The 20,937-nt window shown below is 41.6% G+C and overlaps 2 protein-coding genes across 2 annotated transcripts in view; both read right to left on the reverse strand.

Annotated features, from left to right (window-relative positions):
• Nucleotides 1-721: 721 nt before the first annotated feature.
• Nucleotides 722-13,663, reverse strand: LOC119409560 (14-3-3 protein beta/alpha). The gene is made up of 6 exons (XM_037676462.1): nt 13,525-13,663; nt 11,287-11,598; nt 3,425-3,548; nt 2,265-2,428; nt 1,968-2,063; nt 722-948 (listed from the first exon to the last, which is right to left on the reverse strand). The coding sequence occupies exons 2-6, from the start codon at nt 11,587-11,589 to the stop codon at nt 892-894; spliced, it is 744 nt and encodes a 247-aa protein (XP_037532390.1). The 5' UTR covers nt 11,590-11,598; nt 13,525-13,663; the 3' UTR covers nt 722-891.
• Nucleotides 13,664-19,562: 5,899 nt separating this feature from the next.
• Nucleotides 19,563-20,937, reverse strand: part of LOC119410261 (zinc finger protein 706) — a 7,502-nt gene continuing 6,127 nt past the window's right edge. Inside the window, exon 3 of the mRNA XM_037677173.1 lies at nt 19,563-19,997. Coding sequence (XP_037533101.1) covers nt 19,902-19,997 — 96 coding nt within the window. The 3' untranslated portion in view covers nt 19,563-19,901. The remainder of the gene's footprint in view (nt 19,998-20,937) is intronic.

The following is a 20,937-nucleotide window of genomic DNA, read 5'->3' on the forward strand; positions in this document are numbered from 1 at the left end:
CACATTTCCCCAGAGAACAGTTATGCTCAAGTGTTCAGTATGAAAACTCCAAAGGCAAAGCCAACAAACCCAACAACCTTCCTTCTCCACAAACTACCCCTTACCAACAGTTTAGACGAGAACTGAGAAAAATAAAGATGAAACCATCTGAAAAGCAGTAGTTATAGAAAAGAAGTCGTTTCTTTACTGCTGCGGTGCTCATCCAAAACAGCAACACAAGCTTGTATGCTCTTGTTCAATTTTTCTATTCCTACTCAGACATGAAGATGTAAAAAAGCAGCCCCCCAGCAAACGATTAAAAAAATGAAGACATCGAACGTTGAACATCTGACAGTACATGGAATGTAACCTGTATAAAATCCTGCCTTTTATCTCCAGCGTTCCCCATTACACCATCATGTTTCTCTTGTAATTCCTTTCCTTGGAATGGAGCGACAGCTGCTGCCCTGCCAGGTGCGAGGAGCAGCGACCGTGGATTTATCATCTAAAGGTTCTCAGCAGGTTCCTCAAAACAACAGGATTCATTTAATACAAACAAGGTTGGCTGTCTAACTTTCAAATCTGGAGTTGCCAGGTGTTTCTCATGAGAATAAAACTTGTGGTACTTGCATTTTATAAGATTTCTCCACATCAGAAAAAGGTTAGCAGCTAAGCATCATGCCCCAAAGTACACAAACCCTCCCGTTACACTAAAATCTTACTCTCTCCCATCCCACTTCCCCCACAGGTACTACAGAACAAATAGTCAACCCAAATTAGTGAGATGAGTAGAGACCTAAACAGGAAAACAATGGCTAGTTTGATGTTGACAGTGAGGTGCATGAAGTGTTGATCATGATGAAGGTGATCCTGGAGGATGGCAGGCAGACGGGGTGACTGTGAGGAGGCAGCTCATTCTTTGGGCTCCTCTGGTTCCTCTCCATCGCCCTGGTTATCAGAAGTCCACAGCTGAGGATGGACAGGACAAGGAAAACAAAGAGCAGATTAATAAGAGCAGAGGCTCAACCTCAAAACACTTGAGTTGCTCATTCTATGGATAACCAACGCCTTCCCGTTCACCTCGCTGTGTCTAAACTGACACTCATTTTCTTCTGTGGCGACACAAACGATGGGAAGAGAATCTTGTTTTTCACAGCCCAAATCTGAGCACAGTTTGATGACCTCAAGATGTAGCATAATAATCACCCGCTCATTATATTTTGATGATTTCTGAACATTTTAGATTGTGAACAATAAACACACATGAACTAAAAGACCTAAACCTGCTTGGAGGAATGCGTATCCAACTCCCCCTGTATATGTTGAGTCTGAACTAAAATCATCGTTTGCTGAATAAGGACAGAGTTCACCTTGAAAACACGTCTGGTGCAACACGGACAAATCTAGCAAGGTGTGTTAACGATCACAGATCGTGTTGTGAAGTCAACGACTCTTAGCTAATGCACCAAATGTGTCAATATTTGTAAAATGGGCTGAATCAAAGTAGTCCCTCGCTACTTCGCAGTTCGACCTTCGCAGACTCGCTCCATCGTGCTTTTTAAAAAGAACATGGGACATGACACACAATTTGCTGATTGATGGATGAGCCACACAATTGGCATGGAACTTTTATTTAAAATATTTTTAATTATTTAACACCTGCTGCACCTGTGTGCAGCTGCACAGGAAGCAATCGCATTCATACACTGCTGGTGGAATTGAACCCCCAACTCTCCCACTTGAGGACGACCGCTGTAACCACTCAGCCACAGCGGCCCCAGGTATTGGGCTATTGTACGTCCAATGAGTCACTCGAGCGTTTGATTAAAATCTGTGCACTGGTTCATGAGCTCATTTGTTAATATTATAAACGTACAAACAAACAAAAGCACTGAAAGTGATCAGAGCATGAGGGATCAAACAAGTTGTTGGGTCAGACATGGCATATATTTATATATATACATATATAAAATCAAAAGGACACTTACTGTCAAGTTGTCTCTTAATAGCTGCATTATTAGTGTACTGTCTTTGTACGATTCTTCGCTCAGCGTGTCGAGTTCTGCAATGGCATCATCAAAAGCCTAAAGGACACACAACATGCTCTTTAGGATCTAGAAAAGTTGGCTTTGATAAGTTCTTACCTATAAAATATGTCCCAATCCAGTGCGTTTAAATTTGTGTAACAATTGTTGGCTTTGAACTGGCTCCACAGACCAAATATAAATACTCAAGAGCCATTAAGTTAATCATTCAGATAAAGAGAGCGTGTGTGGTAAAATTACTTGTTTGGCCAGATTGCAGGCCTCTGCAGGTGTATTGAGGATCTCATAGTAGAACACAGAGAAATTGAGGGCAAGGCCGAGGCGGATTGGGTGCGTTGGCTGCATGTCTTTTTTGCTGATCTCAAAGGCCTCTTTGTATGCGTTCTGTGATTGGTTGATAGTGTCTAGAAAAACAGAAAACAAAACAAGTTGAAGTTGGATGTGTCGTAATCAACAGGTTTACCTTTATGTTGTTTCAATGGTTTATCACATATTAACTGACTTTACTTAAATTTGTGTGGGAACATCAACATAGTTTTTTAAATATCAAGCAGGGGAGGATGTGTCATATATTCTGTTTAAGCCTAACATATGAAAATATAATATTTGGCAGACCTATAGCAAAGTCTTTGCTAGGAAGCATGACTTTTAATACATTTCTCATAACTATACACACAAAGTATCTATTAGACAGTTTCCAGGGCATAAAGCTGTTCCTACATCCTGAAGTCACGTCAACTATGTTTGAGTAGGTGGGGTGTAATGTGTGCAGGATTGGAGGTCCACAAGAACAACAGAACATTTATAAAATGTTGCCGTCTGGTTTCTCAGGAGCCGCTCCAGACCTAAGATCAGTGTTTCAACTCTACATCACCCAATCTCTTCTTTCACTGGTGTAAACTTTGGATGGGGCCCAACTCATTTTCACAAAGGGCCTAAATTAAAAATCTGATCCAAGGTCCAGGGCTTTTTTTCTTCCGTTTAAAAACTAAAAAAGGGGAAACTTGTTGCTGCGGACCACATACACACAGGAGGCTTACGGAGTGGTGCATCTAGGAATCTGTGATGGAGACATGTCTGTCTTGTGCGCTAGCTTAGCTCTACATTAGTGCTGGCGATTGTAAAGCAGCTACGTCTGTAGCTTTAGAGCTGTATTGCATGCTGCTAGCTTAGCGCTACAGGAGTGCCGGCAGTTGTGGGTGAAGGACATCTTGGTAGGCAGGGCGCCTGGTTCTGTTGATGGGTGGGGCGCCTCCTGGGATGACGGTAGGGGAAGCACTGCATGAGTGTATTATACAGCAGGAACTAAGGAGTTACTTTGACACATGGTTATATACTGGACAATTGAGAAAAAGTTTAAAAAAAGAAGAACAAATAGAGATATGTATATTAAAGCGTACCTTCCTTTTCTTGTCCTGCAGCCACCTCAGCCAAGTAGCGGAAGTAATCTCCCTTCATCTTCAAATAAAATACTTTGCTCTCTGACGAGTCTGCTTTGAGAATCAGATACTTGTCCAAGAGAGACTGTTGTAAAAAAAAAAAAAGAAAGAAAAAGTTTACACCGGTATGCTCAGATTTTTTTTAATCCATTATTTGAACTGGCATTCAGCAACCTGTCAGGAGCTATGGTCGTTCAGACAAACATGAAAGATCATTTAGATGCAGCATCTAATCAAATGTTAATACAGTGATACACTGCTCTGGGCTTGAGACGATGGCTACTCTGCATGACAGATGCCTCAGGGACCACAGGTGGTGGATGATCAATGTGAACTTGAGAGTACAGAAGAGGAGAAAGTGGGGAGCTGAACAGACCAGGAAGAGAAGACGGCTAAGAGGAAGAAATGGTGATGGTGGGACTCCGTGAAGGTTGGGGAATGGGTGAAAGCTGGTGGGGGGTGGACACGGAGAAACCAGGCTGCTGAACTCCTGATGAGGAAGTAGGTCATGCACTCCAGCTTGGCACTCTACAACACAAGCATGCACCACTTGATAATCTGTTCATGTTGCTAATCTGAATACAAGCTGGAGGAGGATGCTACATGAAAAGTGCACTTATTTATTTAAACCTTTACTTTATCAGAAAATAAATCCATTGAGATTATTAATCTCTTTTACAAGGATGTCCTGGGCTGCAAAAATGGGGGAGCATCAATGTTAGGGTGTTGTAGGTTAAAAAAAACACTTGGAAAATGATTTGACAGAAGGATCAACTCCTAATTAAAGTAAAACAATTTACCATGTGACTGTGTACTTAATATAAAAATTAGAAACACTTTTTTAAATCCAAGCAGCCATGAGAAACATCTGTATGAACATGATTAACACTTTTAAATAAATTAAACAAAAAGTCCACACGATGAAAAGCAGAAGTCCCAGTAAGTGTTTTTAGAAATAAGAATGAAAACACCAGTAGGATCACATTAAGACTTGAGGCCAGTGCTGGTCTGGCTCCGGGGGCTCTGGAAGCGGTGTGAGGGATCAGAGAAGCCACCTGGGACCTGAATGTAAAACTGGGACACCGACAAGGGCACAGCTAAAATCAGAAGACTGCTGTGGCAACATGCACACCACATCAGCCTGCGCTCTGTACACGGTGCTGGGATCCAGTCAACTTTTAAAACCAATCCTAGAAATATAACAAAGGTGTCATGAAATGGATCTCACTGTGTCTGAGGAACGCGTCTGCTTGTTTATCATTTAGCTGCTGGTTAAAATATAAATACAGAGCTCAAGTAGAAGAACGAGCACTTCTGTGGTTGGACAGTTTATTAAAGGCATTGGGTTTTCATCATTTGCTTTCATCCAAGTTATTGTTGAGCCCGACACCTCAGCCTTTTCTGTGGTTTCTAATGCGGAGCTACTTTATAAACAAGCACTTCTCTTCTAATTTCATGAGCAAATGTCAGAAGTTTAGACCTTTAAAAAGCTTGTTTCCTTGCATTAGTCACATCTGAAATACAATATTTCAAATCTGCCCTGATTTCACAAGAATCTAAAAACTAAAATGCAATCAAAAGCTTTACGGTACATGATGGGCTAACTTTGTCTCGTTTTTCTTTTTCTCCTTTCAGCTGCTCCTTCAGGGGTCACAGCGATAACTCGCACCAAGACTTTGAAATTGTTTTTACGCCGGATGTCCTTCCTGACAACCACAGAGCTACCACAGCCCTCGGTGTGGAGCAGAGAGCTGCTACCTAGAGCGCCCGGAGGAGCAGATGGTGGGGGTTAAGGGCCTTGCTCAAGGGCCCAGAGCAAATGAGGGTGGAGACAGGTGAGTGTGCTTCACATTTCCCACCAACATTTTGATGTTGCTGGTCCGGGGAGTAGAACCAGCAACTTTCCGATCACAGGCCCATCTTCTCCAACTTCTGTGCAACCACTCCCACATAATTTTGTCTTGTGTATGGTTATTAATTTCTAAGAAGAATAAAACCAGTAATTTATTTTGTGGTTATCCCATGAACCCATTTTGATCACCTCTGTGGTTTCTTTGCATCCTTGTTAAAATATTAAACTCACAGATGAATAAAACCAATAAGACACATGTGTGTTCTTATGGAAGATCTCAACTGAGATTATTAAAACTTCTAAGCTTGTTTTAAAAGACTATTTCAATCCAAAATTCTCTAATTTACCGTCAACACCAAGTCAAGATTTCAACCCTCGTAGGGCATACAACAACCCCCCCTTCATAAATATATATATATTTTTAACTGATACAAGTAAAGGTTTGCGGATGTAAAGAAGAAGTATAGGATTTGCACCAAAATGATTACACAGAACTCTTCCCTCCCACTCGAGCAAACATTTGAGTGCTTTCAATAGGAGCTTGAAGGAAAAGAAGGTAAGAAATGACCTTTTTTAATTTCACTCCACTGCTTTGGTTACCTTGAGCATGTAGCCAAAACTTTAACCAGCCTTTTCTTGTTTCTTTTTTATGAAACATCAGCCATAAACTAAACCTACGTTCTCCTCTGCCCGTGTCATCGCCCTCCCTCCTTCACTCTCCATAAGGCTGTAAGCTGAAGTACAGGTCAGGGATGAAGGAGGCTGGTGGGTCTGTAATTCTAGGATTAAGACCCCGAGTCATCACTGGGCACAGAATACACGAGTGGACACATGAACAGCTGAACACTTACTCATGAGAAACATTAAACATGCAGAAAGGAAAAAAAAACAACACTTTGAAATAATGTAAAACTAGTTATATTATAAGTTAGCCAGGCTGGATAAGTTGAACTATATTAAAAAAATGGAACCATTTATGGAGCCGTCTCAGAGAATGGGTGCTGCCGGAAGTAATGAAATGTAACGTGAGCTCAAAACAAGCCTTTTAAAATATTAAGAGAAGAAGACAATTACAATTCAACAATCCCAGTAGATTTATAGTGAGTCATCCTCCTCACTCTGTCCTCACTCCACCTCCATGTCCTCTCTAACTGCATCCATAGATGATCTCTTTGTATTTTTCCTGACAGCTGCAGTTCTAACACCCTTCTACCTATTGGTAGGTAGAAGGTACCTTAGGTACCCTTCTTACCCACCGCCCCTCCTCTGGACATGTCCAAACCATCTCGGTCTGACCTCTCTGACTTCGTCTCCCAGTTGTTCAACCTGTGCTGGGCCTCTGATGATCTCATTCCAAATCTTGTTCATTTTTTCATTCAACCTTTATTTATATAGATAAGTCACATTGAGCCTCGAAGACTCATTTACAAGTGAGACCTGCTTGGACAGACAAAAGTAATGAAAGTGACAACCTGTAGAGGATTTTATCCATCCTAGTCACTCCTAAGGAGAACCTCAACATCTTGATTTCTGCCACTTCCAGTTCTGTCTCCTGTCTTTTTGTCCATGTCTCTGTCTCCAGATCACACAACAGAGCTGGTCTCACCACTGTCTTGTAAACTTAGACCATTGGTGACACCTTTTTGTTATCACTCCTGAAACTTTTCTCCCCACACTCCATCCTGCCTGGATCCTCTTTTAAAAATCATGCTTATATTACAAGTATAATGGCATAATATGGTGTAGAGGCAGGGCAGCCGGCTTGGGACCCGAAAGTCCCAGGTTCGATCCCCAGTCACTGCACATCACGTGGCGTCTCTGGGCAGCACGTCTCATCCCCAAAATGTCCCCCGGCGCTTTCAATAGCTGCCCACTGCACCACCTGGTGGTGGATGGGTTAAATGCAGAGACTAATTTCGCCATTGTATGGAAACATACAGTGCTGACATTGTGATGACATTATTATTATTATTATTATTATAATACTAAATAAAATATTTACTTATTTAAATTTGCCAATAAATAAGGAGAACGAACAACAGGTTGACAGTCACTGTTCAAAATCAGTCTTTTTTTTCTCTTGTACTCAGTGACAGATTAAATTCGTGATCAGCGTTTCAACATTTTGTTTTTGGTGATGTACTGTATTTTCCGGCCTATAATTTACACCTTTTTGCCTCATTTGCATACCCTGCGACTTATAAGCCAAAGCAATTTATTTATGCCAACCCCCCCATATTTATAAACCAATTTCTGGCTCAGATGTGACTGTTTTCATTCGTTCTGACTGGAAATATTGAACACTACCATTTTCAGCCACTAGATGGTACTCGAGTGGTATAGCATGCCATTGTAACATGTAATAGGTAAATGGTTAAGAAATCAGCAGCATGGATAAAAGTGTCAAATCTCCAATTAAAGTGGCATTACAGAGATAATCCTGGTTAGGGATTCATGAGTCTAATAACTTCAGGGTAGAAGCTGTTCCTCAGTCTAGTGGTTCTACACTTAATGCTCCTTAACCTCCTTCCTTAGGGGAGTGGGGCAAAAAGTGTGTGTGCTGGGTGAGTGGGGTCCTTCATGATGCAGGTGGCCCTCTTCCTGCATCTAGAGGTGTAGATGTCTGTGATGGTGGGGAGGCTGATTCCGACAGATTTCTGTGCAGCCTTCACTTCTCTCTGCAAAGCTTTTCTTTCTGCAGCTGTGCAGCCTCCATGCCACACGTTGATGCTGGAGCACAGGATGCTCTCCACTGCACACACGTAGAAGGAAGTGAGGACTGAGCTTCCCAGACCAGCTCATCTCAGCTGCCTATGTAGAGCCACTGATGTGCTTTTTTGCTCCACCTGAGTGTATCTCTGGTGTGATGTAGGGCTGGGCCATATCATATCGTTCACGATAACACCGGTAAAAAAAGCTTGCCCAGGCAAAAAAATATGATATGATATGCTAATTTTATGACGCAATACATCAGAGCGCCCCGCCCTGTTAACAGAACCGAGCGCGCTGAACAACCAAACTGAATTGCGCATCCCCTCCACCTGTCGGTACTGGTGTAAAGTTAATTAGTTGCGCGCAATACTAGCTAGATAAAAAGCTAAAAACAAACAACGTGTGGCTCAGCTGTCTCTCCATCCAGCTCTAAACTTCAGGTACAGACAGATCAACTGTCTCCCCCCCCCCCCGCCCCCGCTCTAAGCTGCCACTTGTCTTTTTTCTCTCTCCCCACCCTGCTCTGGGTTGCCGGTGAGGGCTGCGTCTCCCCCACTCTAAACTGACAGTACAAATGCAAAAGCTCAACTGTCTCTTAGTTCCACAGTCCATGGAACAAGAACAGAGTCATGTGATCAGAGACAGAGCATCAGAGAAATTAATCATCCCTGCAGGAACAGAGGAAGCTGAAACACCACAAGCTTCAGGGTCAGCTGATCACCTTGTTACAACTTCTGGAAGTTATGGTTCATTTAAAGGAAACATATTTTGTTGTATGTTACATTTATGCTCAACAGATCTTAAGCTTCATTTTATTTTGGTATTTTGGGAAACTGCACCTGCACTTTAGTTTTTGTGGTGGATTTTGTTGATATATATATATATATATACACATATACATCTACATATATATTTATTTTAATATATTTTATATATTTCTATATTTTGTGCACTTTCAATCTAAATAACAGAAGGATCATTTTTATTTTTAGACTTTTAGACTGTAGACTGAATACTTTACTAAATAAAGTAATTTCAGTAAAACTACCCCTTGTTGTTCTTTTGGTTTTTATATAATACTGCTAAGCAACATGTTAAGTTAATTTTGTCAAATTAATAAATGATTTCTGTTTTTTTTTTTTTGGTTATATCACGAAATTTATCGTTATCGTCAGAATGCTCTGAAATATCACAACATTATATCTGAGCTTTATCGCCCACCCCTAGTGTGATGGGTTAAATGCAGGGAACTAATTTAGACATTCTATGGGAACATACAGTGATGACAAGCTCAAACTTCCCTTCATTCTCCTTCTCTTGACCAGGCAGGTGGTGTTGTTGTTGCTCCAGCTGAGGTAGTCATTCAGGTGCACACCCAAGTACTTGTAATTGGAAACCACTTCCACCACAGATCCTCCTATGTGCAGGGGGGGAGGGGGGTAGATGTGTTTGCTGCTTCAGAAATCCACGACCATCTCCTTTGTCTTCTTCACACTGAAGTGTTCCACCTCCTGCCTGTAGCTGGACTCATCATTGTTTGTGATGCATCCCACCACTGCTTTACAATGACACAGCCTGGATGGGTAGGTGGGCGTTCATATGTGAGCAGAGTGAAAATTTTGTACTGTGGCTTTAAAATTGTAGTATTTTGACTTAAACTGTCATGTGTGCTGAGTAAAGATATTCTAAGATGAGGTGTGCGTTATATTTGTTGAACATGTGCACAAAAAAGGAGGGGTAAATAAGACATTTCAAATGTTATCTGGCAACCCTCATCACGCATGCAGCGCCTGCATGACCACAGCTACATCCAAACTGTGAATACACAAACGTCTCTTTGGAACTGGATTTGATTAGTTTCGCTCCTACATGCTGAAAAAAGGTGAGCAGCACAAAAACACTGCTCTCGGCCGTTTAGTATAACTGCTGTTAGTGCAGAAAAACTTTGGACTGCAGGCCCCTTTAGTGTGCATGTGTGACTTCACACTTGGGAGCATATCACACCTCCATGGGGGGGGGGGGGGGGGGTCCCTGAAAATCTCCACTGAGACCTGGAGCTAAGAGAGAATGCGGGCTGTGTAAAAGAAGAGCCGAGCTGCAGCAGAAAGGCTGCATGAACGGGCCTGACTGGCTGCCCTGTAGAAACATCAAGTAACAGATTTCAAAGTCTATTTTTTTATGTGATGCAATCTACCCAAACCACCTTTGAAGTATTGGGCACCCCTGCTTTAAACGCTCAGGGTAATGAGTGTCTGACTTGCATTTTCCCCACTGACGTTTAACCATAATTTTTTATTTTTTTTTAAGATTTTTGATAAAATCCCCGTGACCGTTTTTAATGCAAAATCCCAACATTGTTGTCAGGAGAACGGCCCTTGCCTGCAGTTCCTGCAGGCAAGGGCCGTTTTACTTCAGGACAAATTGAGCTCGTTGATTGGTCTACTGGATTGATTGACAGGTTGCATCACATCAGTTGAATTACAAGTATGAGAATAAATTTTAATTTTAAACTTTACTCCGCTGCTTTTTCTTCAGATACACAGAATTTGACAAGTAGATGTCAGTAATTAAGTAGAACTGCGTTCTTTCTGTGACAAGAATGATGTCATAAAAGTAAGAAAGCATTGATCCCAACACTGTTAGTTCAATACGATCTAAAACCAATGCTGGTATTAAGACGAACACTTGGATCGATATGCCTACTCCTACATGAATACCATAACAGCCGGATGAAATGTGATGACTGTTCAGATTGAGGGCACTTTGAAAATATTGGATGTGTCAGCAAAGGTGTTTTTTTTTTGTACAATGTGACAGAATATTGAGATTACAATTAAGCAGATGAATCAACTTATTGTAAATCCATCTGAACAGGCTTCATCTTTTTGTGAACACACTTTTGAAAATCCTCGTTAGGTTCATGATCATAATGAACACAACTCAAACGTGTTGCTTGAGCACTGCGCTCTCACTGATGTAAACCCAGATTGTGTCAGTCTGGATTATTTGATAAACATGTGGGCTACATTGCCACAAAAGTTATTCAAGTGGAAATTCAGTTTTTGAAGTCCCCATCATCCACTGAGTTCTTCGTGTTCACTGTTCAAATACCTTCAGCATGACATGCTAGCTCAGTGCAGCCTCAATAACTTGACGTTTTTGACAGCAAAAGGTTAAATTACAACACTAAACACACATGAACCAAACAAGTGGGTGAAAAGTTGTTAGAAACTGATCAAGTCGGCAACGTAAATCTCACCAGAACGTCATTGCAGATCTCTTTCAACTCCGTCTCAATTTTGTGCCGGTACTCTTTGGCCTTCTGTTGCTTGCCCTCGTTGTTCTCGGTCTTCTGCTCGATGCTGGAAATCACGCGCCAGGAGGAGCGACGAGCGCCCACCACGTTCTTGTAGGCCACAGACAGCAGGTTGCGCTCTTCGTTCGTCAACGTCTCGCCCTCCTCCGTCACCTTTTTCATCGCAGCAGCCATGTCATCGTAACGCTCGGCCTGCTCGGCCAACTTGGCCTTTTGGACATGCTCCTTTAGAGATGGCTCGCTCATGACTGCTCACTGAGGGATGGGGGGGAAAGGACAAGGCCTGGCATTACTCGACTGCATATCACCCGCCACCTTTCATGCCAGAATCTTATGTTGCAAATTTAATTATAGCCTTTTTGGTCCAACATTGTAAATGGCATTTTGCGTGATGTCATGAGACGTGTTAACACTCAGAACGTCTGGAGAATATCTGGACATTTTACTTACAGACATGCTTTACTTTAGCTAATGTATAATAGCTGTGGCAGACATCTAGAACTGGGTTGACCCCAAATGTTGAGTTCAGCCAATTACGTTTTGTAATCCAACCAAAATCTCTCCTGTGGTTTATGAAATATTTTGCTAACAGTGCTGACAAACGGCAAATAAAGAGTCAGGCATAAACATCGCACAGTGTGTTGAGCTCATATTAAGAGTTGGAGATGGGTCAACCACGATCACGTGCGATTTTACCCTCCTATCTGTAAAACTGGCTCAGTTATAACCACTGTGTGTGTCCTGGGTTAACTGGCAGTGGTAGCCATCTTGGAATGACCCAAAATGCTTCTAGTTGTTGAGGTACACCCAGTGAGTTTTATTAAAATGTGTCCTGTAGTTCATGCAGCCACAGTTGACTCCAACAGTTAACGGAAACGTTTTTAAAACATTTTGTGCAACGAGACCGTGCTCGAGTGACTCAGATACTCACAAACCAAAATGTAAGTTGGGCGAGTCATAGTAATTTGGCTTGCTTAAATTACAAGTTCAGTTTGTGTATCCAACACCCACTCAGCAGAACAGTAAAACTAAAGCTGAAATGTGTCTGTGACAGCTTTTCCTCTGAACTCCACTCGACACAAGTTGAGCAGAGCTCGTTTCTGGGCGGTCATGTTGCTGTTCAGGGAGGGGCAGGTGTTAAATACCTCAGCTGTGTGAAGAACTGGAACTGTTCAAACACGAACAGACGAGCGACCGCATACTTGTGGCAAACACGAATCAACGCAGGAGGGGTGCGACCCTTTGACAATAAAACAAAATGAACTTTTTCACGGTTTAACAAAGGAAGAAACCATTTGGCAGAGCAAGGCACGAGGCTGTCCCGGTCACCACACCCATCCCCGTACCTGTGGCCCAACAACCGGAAACGAAAAGTTCGAACGGAACCAAGCTTAGTCTAAATAAGTCTGCATTTCCTCACAGAACTTGACGCAAAAGAGCGAAACGTGAACTAACGTGCACATTTCTGGTCACAAACACGACTGGATACAAATAAAACCAACTACTACACACCGAGGCCCCTCGTGACCAGTTCCCAGAATATGGCGCCAACTAGTTCCTGAAACAGCAGCGCTCCCAAGTTATGAAACCTTGACAAGCGGACAGAGATGTTACTTTTTGCCGTCACTGTGTGACCCCCCCTCACCCCCACATACATGTTAATATTTATAGCGACGCCTTTGAAAAGCGAGTCAAGACTTGGCAGCAGTTCTTTTCCTCGTCAATGCTCAAAATGTAAATGGCCACGAAACTGATAAATTACCGTGTGACACATTTTATTGTGCCCGTGTGTAGCGTTAAAAAAAGAACGTGTACTTTCACAGAATCACCCGAACACTCTGGACTAAATCGCCTTCTCGAGTTAACAAAGGGCACACAAACTAATATCTTTAGTGAAAATGACCAGCTTGATATTTTGTTTCTAGTATAATTTGAGCATTAGCTGCACACACTGACACGCCTTCCCTTCCTCGTTTGGCGTGCCCTGTAGAAACCAGCCATTAGACATATCCCAAACTGTAACGTTAGCTAAGCTGGCCATTGTTCTGTAGTTTGCTGAGCGCCGCCGTTACACGCAACTGTGGACAAGGAGGTGCCATGATATCGCAAGCTATATTAGACGGTAAACCAGACAAATTACGCTAAATTCATAAGCGCAGTTTTTAAAAACCCAATTACTACCTGAGTGCTGGCGGATGTCGGCGTACCAATGTTCAGCTGATTCTCTCAGCCCGTTCGAATGAAGGCAGCGACCGTTTCCTCCCAATCACACGAGTCAACACACGGCCGGAGCAGCGCCCGAGTAGAGGACTGACGTCAACCGTTACCACGGCAACAAAACGCAAGGCACTGTGGGAAGTGTAGTTGACTTTGACAACACTTCTTTTGTTTGATAAATGATTGGATATCAGTGTTGGTTATTCTTCAGATTTATCACTTTAGTTTTTAATAATGGAATCTCAAGTCTGATAACACTGGTCTTATTTTAAATCTTTTTTTTTGGTAAATGTAAACTAACTAATATAGTTTTAAAACCCCAAATGAACTGTAGCACCAATTACTGTACAGAACCAAGCTCATCATGAACACATGTAATTAGTATGTTGCTGACTTTGACGTCGGAGTAGCTATTAGCTTGAGATGCAGAGGGCACTGTAAACTAGAACACAAGACACAGCTACAGCAGGCTAAATCTATCAGGCTTAATAGAAACTACTATTTTTGCATTCTGGACGGTTTCCATCCGGAGAGAGTGAAGCTATTTTTGCCTTGTCACATGGTTTCCCCCTTAGGCCAATTTTTCAAGCTTGTAACCTATTTAAAGGCAGATCAGATATCATTGGCTGTAGTGAGCTGGCAAAGGAGCAAAATAAGAATTAAAACAAACTTTTTTTTAATCCTGTCAAACTGTGGTACAAAAAGGGGTGAAAGTTCAACAGTAGAGGAGGAAAAAGAGGGTTAAAAGTCTAAGAAACTGGTTGGGCAAGTTTTCCATCAGTCCAGCTATGATTACACATGCTCAGAAACACACATCACCTCCAAGCTTCTGTACATCAGAACAATAGATAGGTCTCAGCAAGCCTGCGAACAGCAACAGCCTGAGGTTTTGTCTCAAGTCGATTCCAGTCAAAAGCAAAATGTAGCCAAAAATTAATAAATAAATCAGTCAACTTCGTTTATTAATCACATCTAAAACAACTAGGGTTGACTAAAGTGAAGTACAATCCTAAGAGAACAACCAGGAACATGTTAAATGATTAACAGTCCATCAGTTGCAGCAGTTTTGGTCAAACCTCTAAAAAGATGGCATCACATTACAACTGTCCACATTTCTTTCAAATCTGTTGAGCGGTTCATGAGATATTTGGTAACACGTCTGCCTTTGTTGCGGCTATGATCAAAAGAGTCCATCCGAATTACTGAGTCAAAGAACATGACCTTTCACAAAATACCTACTGGCCTCTCATTACCACAGCTCGACTAACTCGTTGTTGGAATGCTGATTCAGCGTTCACACCATAAATAAATGATAAAATCTAGTGTGCATTAGACTTTTTCCTAACTGTCTTTTTGGGAGGGTGCTTACATATCTGGTAGCATTTGTGTTCAGCATAAAGCGAACCCGTGTAAAGGCATGTTCACAAAACCTGTTGGCCCAGTCGTACTGACCCCACTGTTTACATAGTTACCGAATGAGTTCTGGGTTTCTTCTCCAGTAAAGTGTCACTGGTTATTCATGGGAGCAGAGCTGAAACTGTCTGCTCCCACTGCTTTAACAGAGTAAAAAAACAGATTTATAAAAACTTACCCATGTGGGGCTTTCAAAACAATGACACTTTTTGCTTCACTTGTTTTACATCACTTTAAGACAAACGTCTGCCTTTTAAAACAGGCTTCCAGCAACTAGAGACTGAAGACGTCTGTCAGCTCAGATCAAGATGGTTGCCACAGCCAACAGAGCTCAAAACACAAACATGGCTATTACTCAGACATTTTTACAGATATTAAGCTAAAATGGGTGTGGTATTAGTAACATGTATTCTGAGCACTAGCCGATTGCACAAGATAAAAAAAAAAAATTCCCATGACCTAACTCCTGATAGATTTTAATGAAGCTTTCAGGAAATAATCACTGGATGTTCATCAACACCTTTCTAAATCAACGGTACTGTAGTCGGACAGCACGGTGGCACAGTTGGTAAAGCTGCTGCCTCTCAGCAAGGAGGTCGCCGGTTCTACTCCCGGTCCGGGAAATTTCTGGGTGGAGTTTGTATGTTTTCTCTGTGTATGCATGGATTTCCTCCAGGTACTCCAGTTTCCTCCCACAGACCAAAAACACACATGTTAGGCTGATTGGTAACTCTAAATTGTCCCTAGGTGTGAGTGAGAGAGTGAATGTTTGTTTGTCTTGTTTGTCTCTATGTGTCCCTGTGATGGACTGGAGACCTGTCCAGGGTGTACCCCGCCCCTCGCACAGTGATTGCCGGACATGGGCACCGGCGACCTCTGTGACCCAAAATGGAAGAAGCGGGTAAAGATAATGGATGGATGAATGGTACTGTAGTCAACACAAAAATGATTCAAACTCAGCCAGTTTTGTAACTACTGAGCTAAAGTTTGATGTAGTAGTAGCTAAGAGTCTTTCCAAAACACATTTCAAACCGTAGTAAATTTCATATTTAGGTTTAGACAAAATTGTTACAAATCAGTCATTTCTCTTCACAGGATGATCATTAAGTCATCACAGTCAACAATGGTGTACCACAAGGTTTAGTCTTAGAACCCATCCTCTTTACAATCTACATAGGTAATGTAGGTCAGAGCATCCTTGATGCATCCTTACATTTCTATGCTGACGACACAGTTGTTTATTGTCGAGCTAAAACTGTTGCTAAGGCTTTCCAGCTTTTGCAATCTGCATTCAACATCATCCAGACAGATTTGTTTTGCCTCAAACTTGTTTTAAATGCCGATAAAACCAAAGGGATGCTTTTTTCAAACAGGAAGTCGGTCCCAGCAGTTCTTCCTCTGATTTTATCCTCAAATGGTGCCCCCATTGAGTTTTTTGATTCCTATAAATATTTGGGTATCTTGGTTGACTCACATCTCTCTTTTAAGCTCCATGTGGAAAACTTGGTAAAGAAACTGAAAGTTAAACTGGGTTTCTTTTTCAGAAATAGATCCTGTCTAACCCTGAATGCTAGAAAACGCCTTGTATCTGTGACTTTCCTTCCCTCCATTGATTACGATGACATTATTTACATAAACGCTCCTACAAGCACCCTGCAGATGTTGGATGCTGCAGATGTTGGATGCTGTCTATCATGGTGCACTAAGATTCATAACTGGCTGTGATTATCGTACCCACCACTGCACCCAGTATTCACTGGTTAACTGGACATCATTAACTTCATGCAGACTCTCTCACTGGTACATTTTCATCTTTAAATCACTTCTTGGTCTGCTGCCTTCATACATCTCCTCCTACATGTCTCTGCGTGAGTGCAGCTACAGCGTGCGCTCTCAGGACATTATTACCTGCAGTGTTCCCTCAATGAGGACTGAACTTGGCAAAAGGGCCTTCTCCTACTCCGCTCCTGTTTCCTGGAATATCTTACAAAAAGATTTGAAGCTCTCGACCTTGACCGCTCTAAGTGGCTTTAAGAATCTGTTTGACTCCTGGCAGGGACCAATGCAGACATGTTCCTGTTTTTAGTTTTCTACATTCGCCTTATAATCTAGCTGTTTTTTTGTTACTTTTTTGCATCTTATTTGAAAAAAAAATCTGTATGCCTTTTTATAACTGTCTGTTGTTGTCGCTGTTGTGCATTGTTGTCATCATTCTTTGTTGAAATCAGGTCTCTCTTGTAAATGAGTCCCGGAGGCTCAATGGGATTAACCTGTCTAAATAAAGGTTGAATGAATGGATTAGTCAAAACTCAGATACTGAGCTTAAACTTGCTGTGGTAGCAGCTGAGAGTCATTCGCAACTTACTCAAGAGAGCTACCGATAGCACAAAAGGTTTAACATCAACTGTGAAGTCAAGTCTCTCTGTTAGCAAAAAATCATGTGAATTGAATGGATTTTTATCAAAACTTCCCTGAAAGTAATCTATAGATGTGCAACTGATTAACCTTTAGAGTCAGCTCAATTTGAGATGTCTGACACAGTTAAGTATCCTGGGAAAACACACAAAAAATGGCTACTGGTACTCGGTACATAACCATGCACTCTGAGCTAGAAATCCTGCAGTATCCATCCATCCATCATCTTTACCCACTTCTTACGTTTTGGGTAGTGAGAGTCGTTGGTGCCCATGTCCAGCCAACACTGTGTAAGAGGCGGGGGACACCCTGGACAGGTCTCCAGTCCATCACAGGGACACATAGAGACAAACAAGACAAACAACCATTCACTCTCTCACTCACACCTAGAGACAATTTAGAGTTACCAGTCAGTCCATCCATCCATCCATCCATCCATCCATCCATCCATCCATCTATCCATCCATTATCTTTAGCCGCTTCTTCCATTTTGGGTCACGGGGGTCACTGGTGCCCATGTCCGACAATCACTGTGCGAGGGGAGGGGTACACCCTGGACAGGTCGCAAGTCCATCACTGGGACACATAGAGACAAATAACCATTCACTCTCTCTCTCACCTAGGGACAATTTAGAGTTACCAATCAGCCTAACATGCATGTTTTTGGTCTGTGGGAGGAAACTGGAGTACCTGGAGAAAACCCACACATGCAGAGAGAACATGCAAACTCCACCCAGAAAGGCCCCTGACCGGGATTTGATCCAGGTTAACCTGCTTGCTGAGAGGCGGCAGATCTACCAACTGCACCACCGTGTTGCCCATCTCACAGTATCATGTTTAAAGAGTGATCACCATTAGTTCACCTCTGTTCTTAGCACAATGATCCTAGTTTAAAACTTCTACAGCTGAAGATAAGACCTTTAGTTATTAATGAAAATCTGGAAACCCTTTTGATTCAGTTGATAAAATTACACTTCCTTGACAATAAATTAACTGTGGATGAAAACTTGTTCAATTTTTTGGTCTCTAGAAAACTGTAAATTTCTTACTTAACCACAAAAAAAGGGATTTATTTAATTTACTCGCTGCTTGTAATTCATGCATGCAATTTAAACAATGTTCTTAAAAAATATTATCCACTTTATCAATCCTCCAACTATTGGAATATTATTGCTTACACATCCCAAGAGACAGTTCAATACAAACAAAGCATTTAATATAAAATACCTTTATTAAAAGGCTGCACATTACATTACGCTGATAAAGATATAATCGTTACAAAAGTAAAAACATGGCTGGTTGTCAGCTGAGACATTGGCACAGTGATACAATGTCAGTGGTTCAACAGCTGAAGGTCCAAACATGCTGAAGATAGTTCCTTTCTACAAATGAAACCTGGACGTGCTGCGACAGGAAGTTAGTAGAAAAACAAAAAACCCAGAGCGGACTTACAGTTTAGACTTTCACTGCAGGTTCTGAGTGGGAACACTTCTGCACAAAATATGACCCCACACCAACAAAGACTGCCTCTGGACTGGTGTCACACGGTCAGTAACAATCTAAATCAGATCAAACTGCAGCTGTGCACAGATGTGCCACACAGTGTGCTTTTCATAAACAAACTGGAGTCATTCAATTGGATTATTTACTCCACACACTTCAAACCATTAGCTTTAACAAAAGAGCACTTCCAGCAGACAGAATGCTCCAAGCTGCTGATGTAAAGCTGTTCAGTCCTCCCCGTTTCACTTTGTCCATAAACACGAGGAGTGGTTGAACAACCCATGAAGCACAGCGCGTTTAACATGTTCTTCAGATTATCATCAACAAAACTTTCTTTGAAAATTTCTAGGTATGAAAAATAATCAGTGCAGCCTGGAAAAATTAATTCACACAAAAACACACAAATGTTTGCACATCTGCCTCTCTCAAAGCATTTTGTTACTTAAATATTCTGAACAAATCATAATTATGAGCCCAAATCTGGTGCATGAAATATAAACTGTCAAAAATCCACCATAGGCCATGCTGGATTTGGATGTTGATGACTTCCAGTGATCATCAGGATCAGCTTTGCTAAACAAAGTTAGTCCAAACCCGACATGTTCACAGCTTGTTGTGCAGCGGGACGAGACCCGAGCTGCTGCAGCAGCTGCAGAGCACACAACAAGCTGATCGGGTGAGTTGAACATTTTCAAACTTACTGCAAATATTTACAACAACCAACAACGTAACATTAACCATTTTTGGTGCAAACCAGTAAAAAGGGCAACTCTCTGTTAATAGTGAACGGTGAGGCCAAAAAGCAACAAACAATCCAAAACATTTACAACAGGTGAGTAGTAAGCACCATACCTGCATGAAATACACCCAAAGACACATTAATAAATTACCAGGATCAACAATCAGTGCTTTAGAGAGTAGATTTCATCTGAAACTCATAACGTGGATGTCCAAAGTGTCTAGGCTGGTCCTGAGTCAGCCTTGTGGTCTTCCAGAGGGGAGGTGAATATTTACGCTTCCACGTCTGCCAGCTCTGGGGGCATCGGGGATTTTGGATGTTTGCTTTCAAAGTGCTGCTTGAAGGTCTTTGGGTCAGGCATTTGTGTCTGGGGAAAGACAAAAACAAGAAAAAAAAATAATAATAATAATAAAAAAAAATGGAATTCAAGACTTTTTGGTAAACTAATGCTTTTAATTAATTTGGTGCATCAAACTTTCTGGAAAAAGTGAAATAATAAAAGCTGAAGATGGGGACACAGTAAACACCATCAGAACAATTTCAAACTACACAACAGATGGAGTTCACAAAATAAATGCTTGTTAAAAATCTTTTTTAAACGTTGCAATCACACAAAACATATTTTTTCATTCAACCTTTATTCAGACAGGTAAATCCCACTGAGCCTCAAGGACTCATTTACAACAGAGACCTGATTTCAACAAAGAATGATGACAACAATGGACAACAGCGACAACAATGAATAGTTATAAAAAGTCATCTTTTTTTTTTTTTTTTAGCAAATAGTATGGCTAAAAAAAAAAGAAAAGTAACAAAAAACAGCTAGATTCCAAGACAAATGTAGAAAAACTAAAAACAGGAACATGTCTGCATTGGTCCCTGCCAGGAGTCCAACAGATTCTTAAAGACACTTAGAGAGGTCAAGGTCAAGAGCTTCAAATCTTTTTGTAAGATATTCCAGGAAACAGGAGCGGAGTAGGAGAAGGCCCTTTTGCCTAGTTCAGTCCTCATTGAGGGAACACTGCAGGTAATAATGTCCTGAGAGCGCACGCTGTAGCTGCACTCTTAAGCACATAAAACCAGAGTATAGCAGAAAGCAGGTTTAGTAAAAACCCTCAGTTTGGTAAACCAAAGTTACGAGAAACTAAGTTTTCCAGTTCAGAAAAACTCATAATCTGTCACCATGGTAACAGACTCTGGAGAAAACCTGCTTGGTGGCTGGTTTACTACAAAAAACGTTTCTATTCGTCTCCTCCCCCCGAAGCAGCTGTCTGACATGACTCCTCCCCCCTGAAGCAGCTGTCTGA

This window comes from Nematolebias whitei, chromosome 5, assembly GCF_014905685.2.
Source record: "Nematolebias whitei isolate Nwh7 chromosome 5, NemWhi1, whole genome shotgun sequence".
Lineage (NCBI taxonomy): Eukaryota > Metazoa > Chordata > Actinopteri > Cyprinodontiformes > Rivulidae > Nematolebias > Nematolebias whitei.

What these genes read in the sequence shown, in the direction of transcription:
- LOC119409560 (XM_037676462.1), bottom strand. Translation starts at nt 11,589, where the DNA reads ATGAGCGAGCCATCTCTAAAGGAGCATGTCCAAAAGGCCAAGTTGGCC. An exon ending in AGATCTGCAATGACGTTCTG is followed by an intron (nt 3,549 to 11,286) that starts GTGAGATTTACG and finishes TTTTTACAACAG; the next exon opens with TCTCTCTTGGACAAGTATCT. An exon ending in TATTAAGAGACAACTTGACA is followed by an intron (nt 949 to 1,967) that starts GTAAGTGTCCTT and finishes GTCCATCCTCAG; the next exon opens with CTGTGGACTTCTGATAACCA.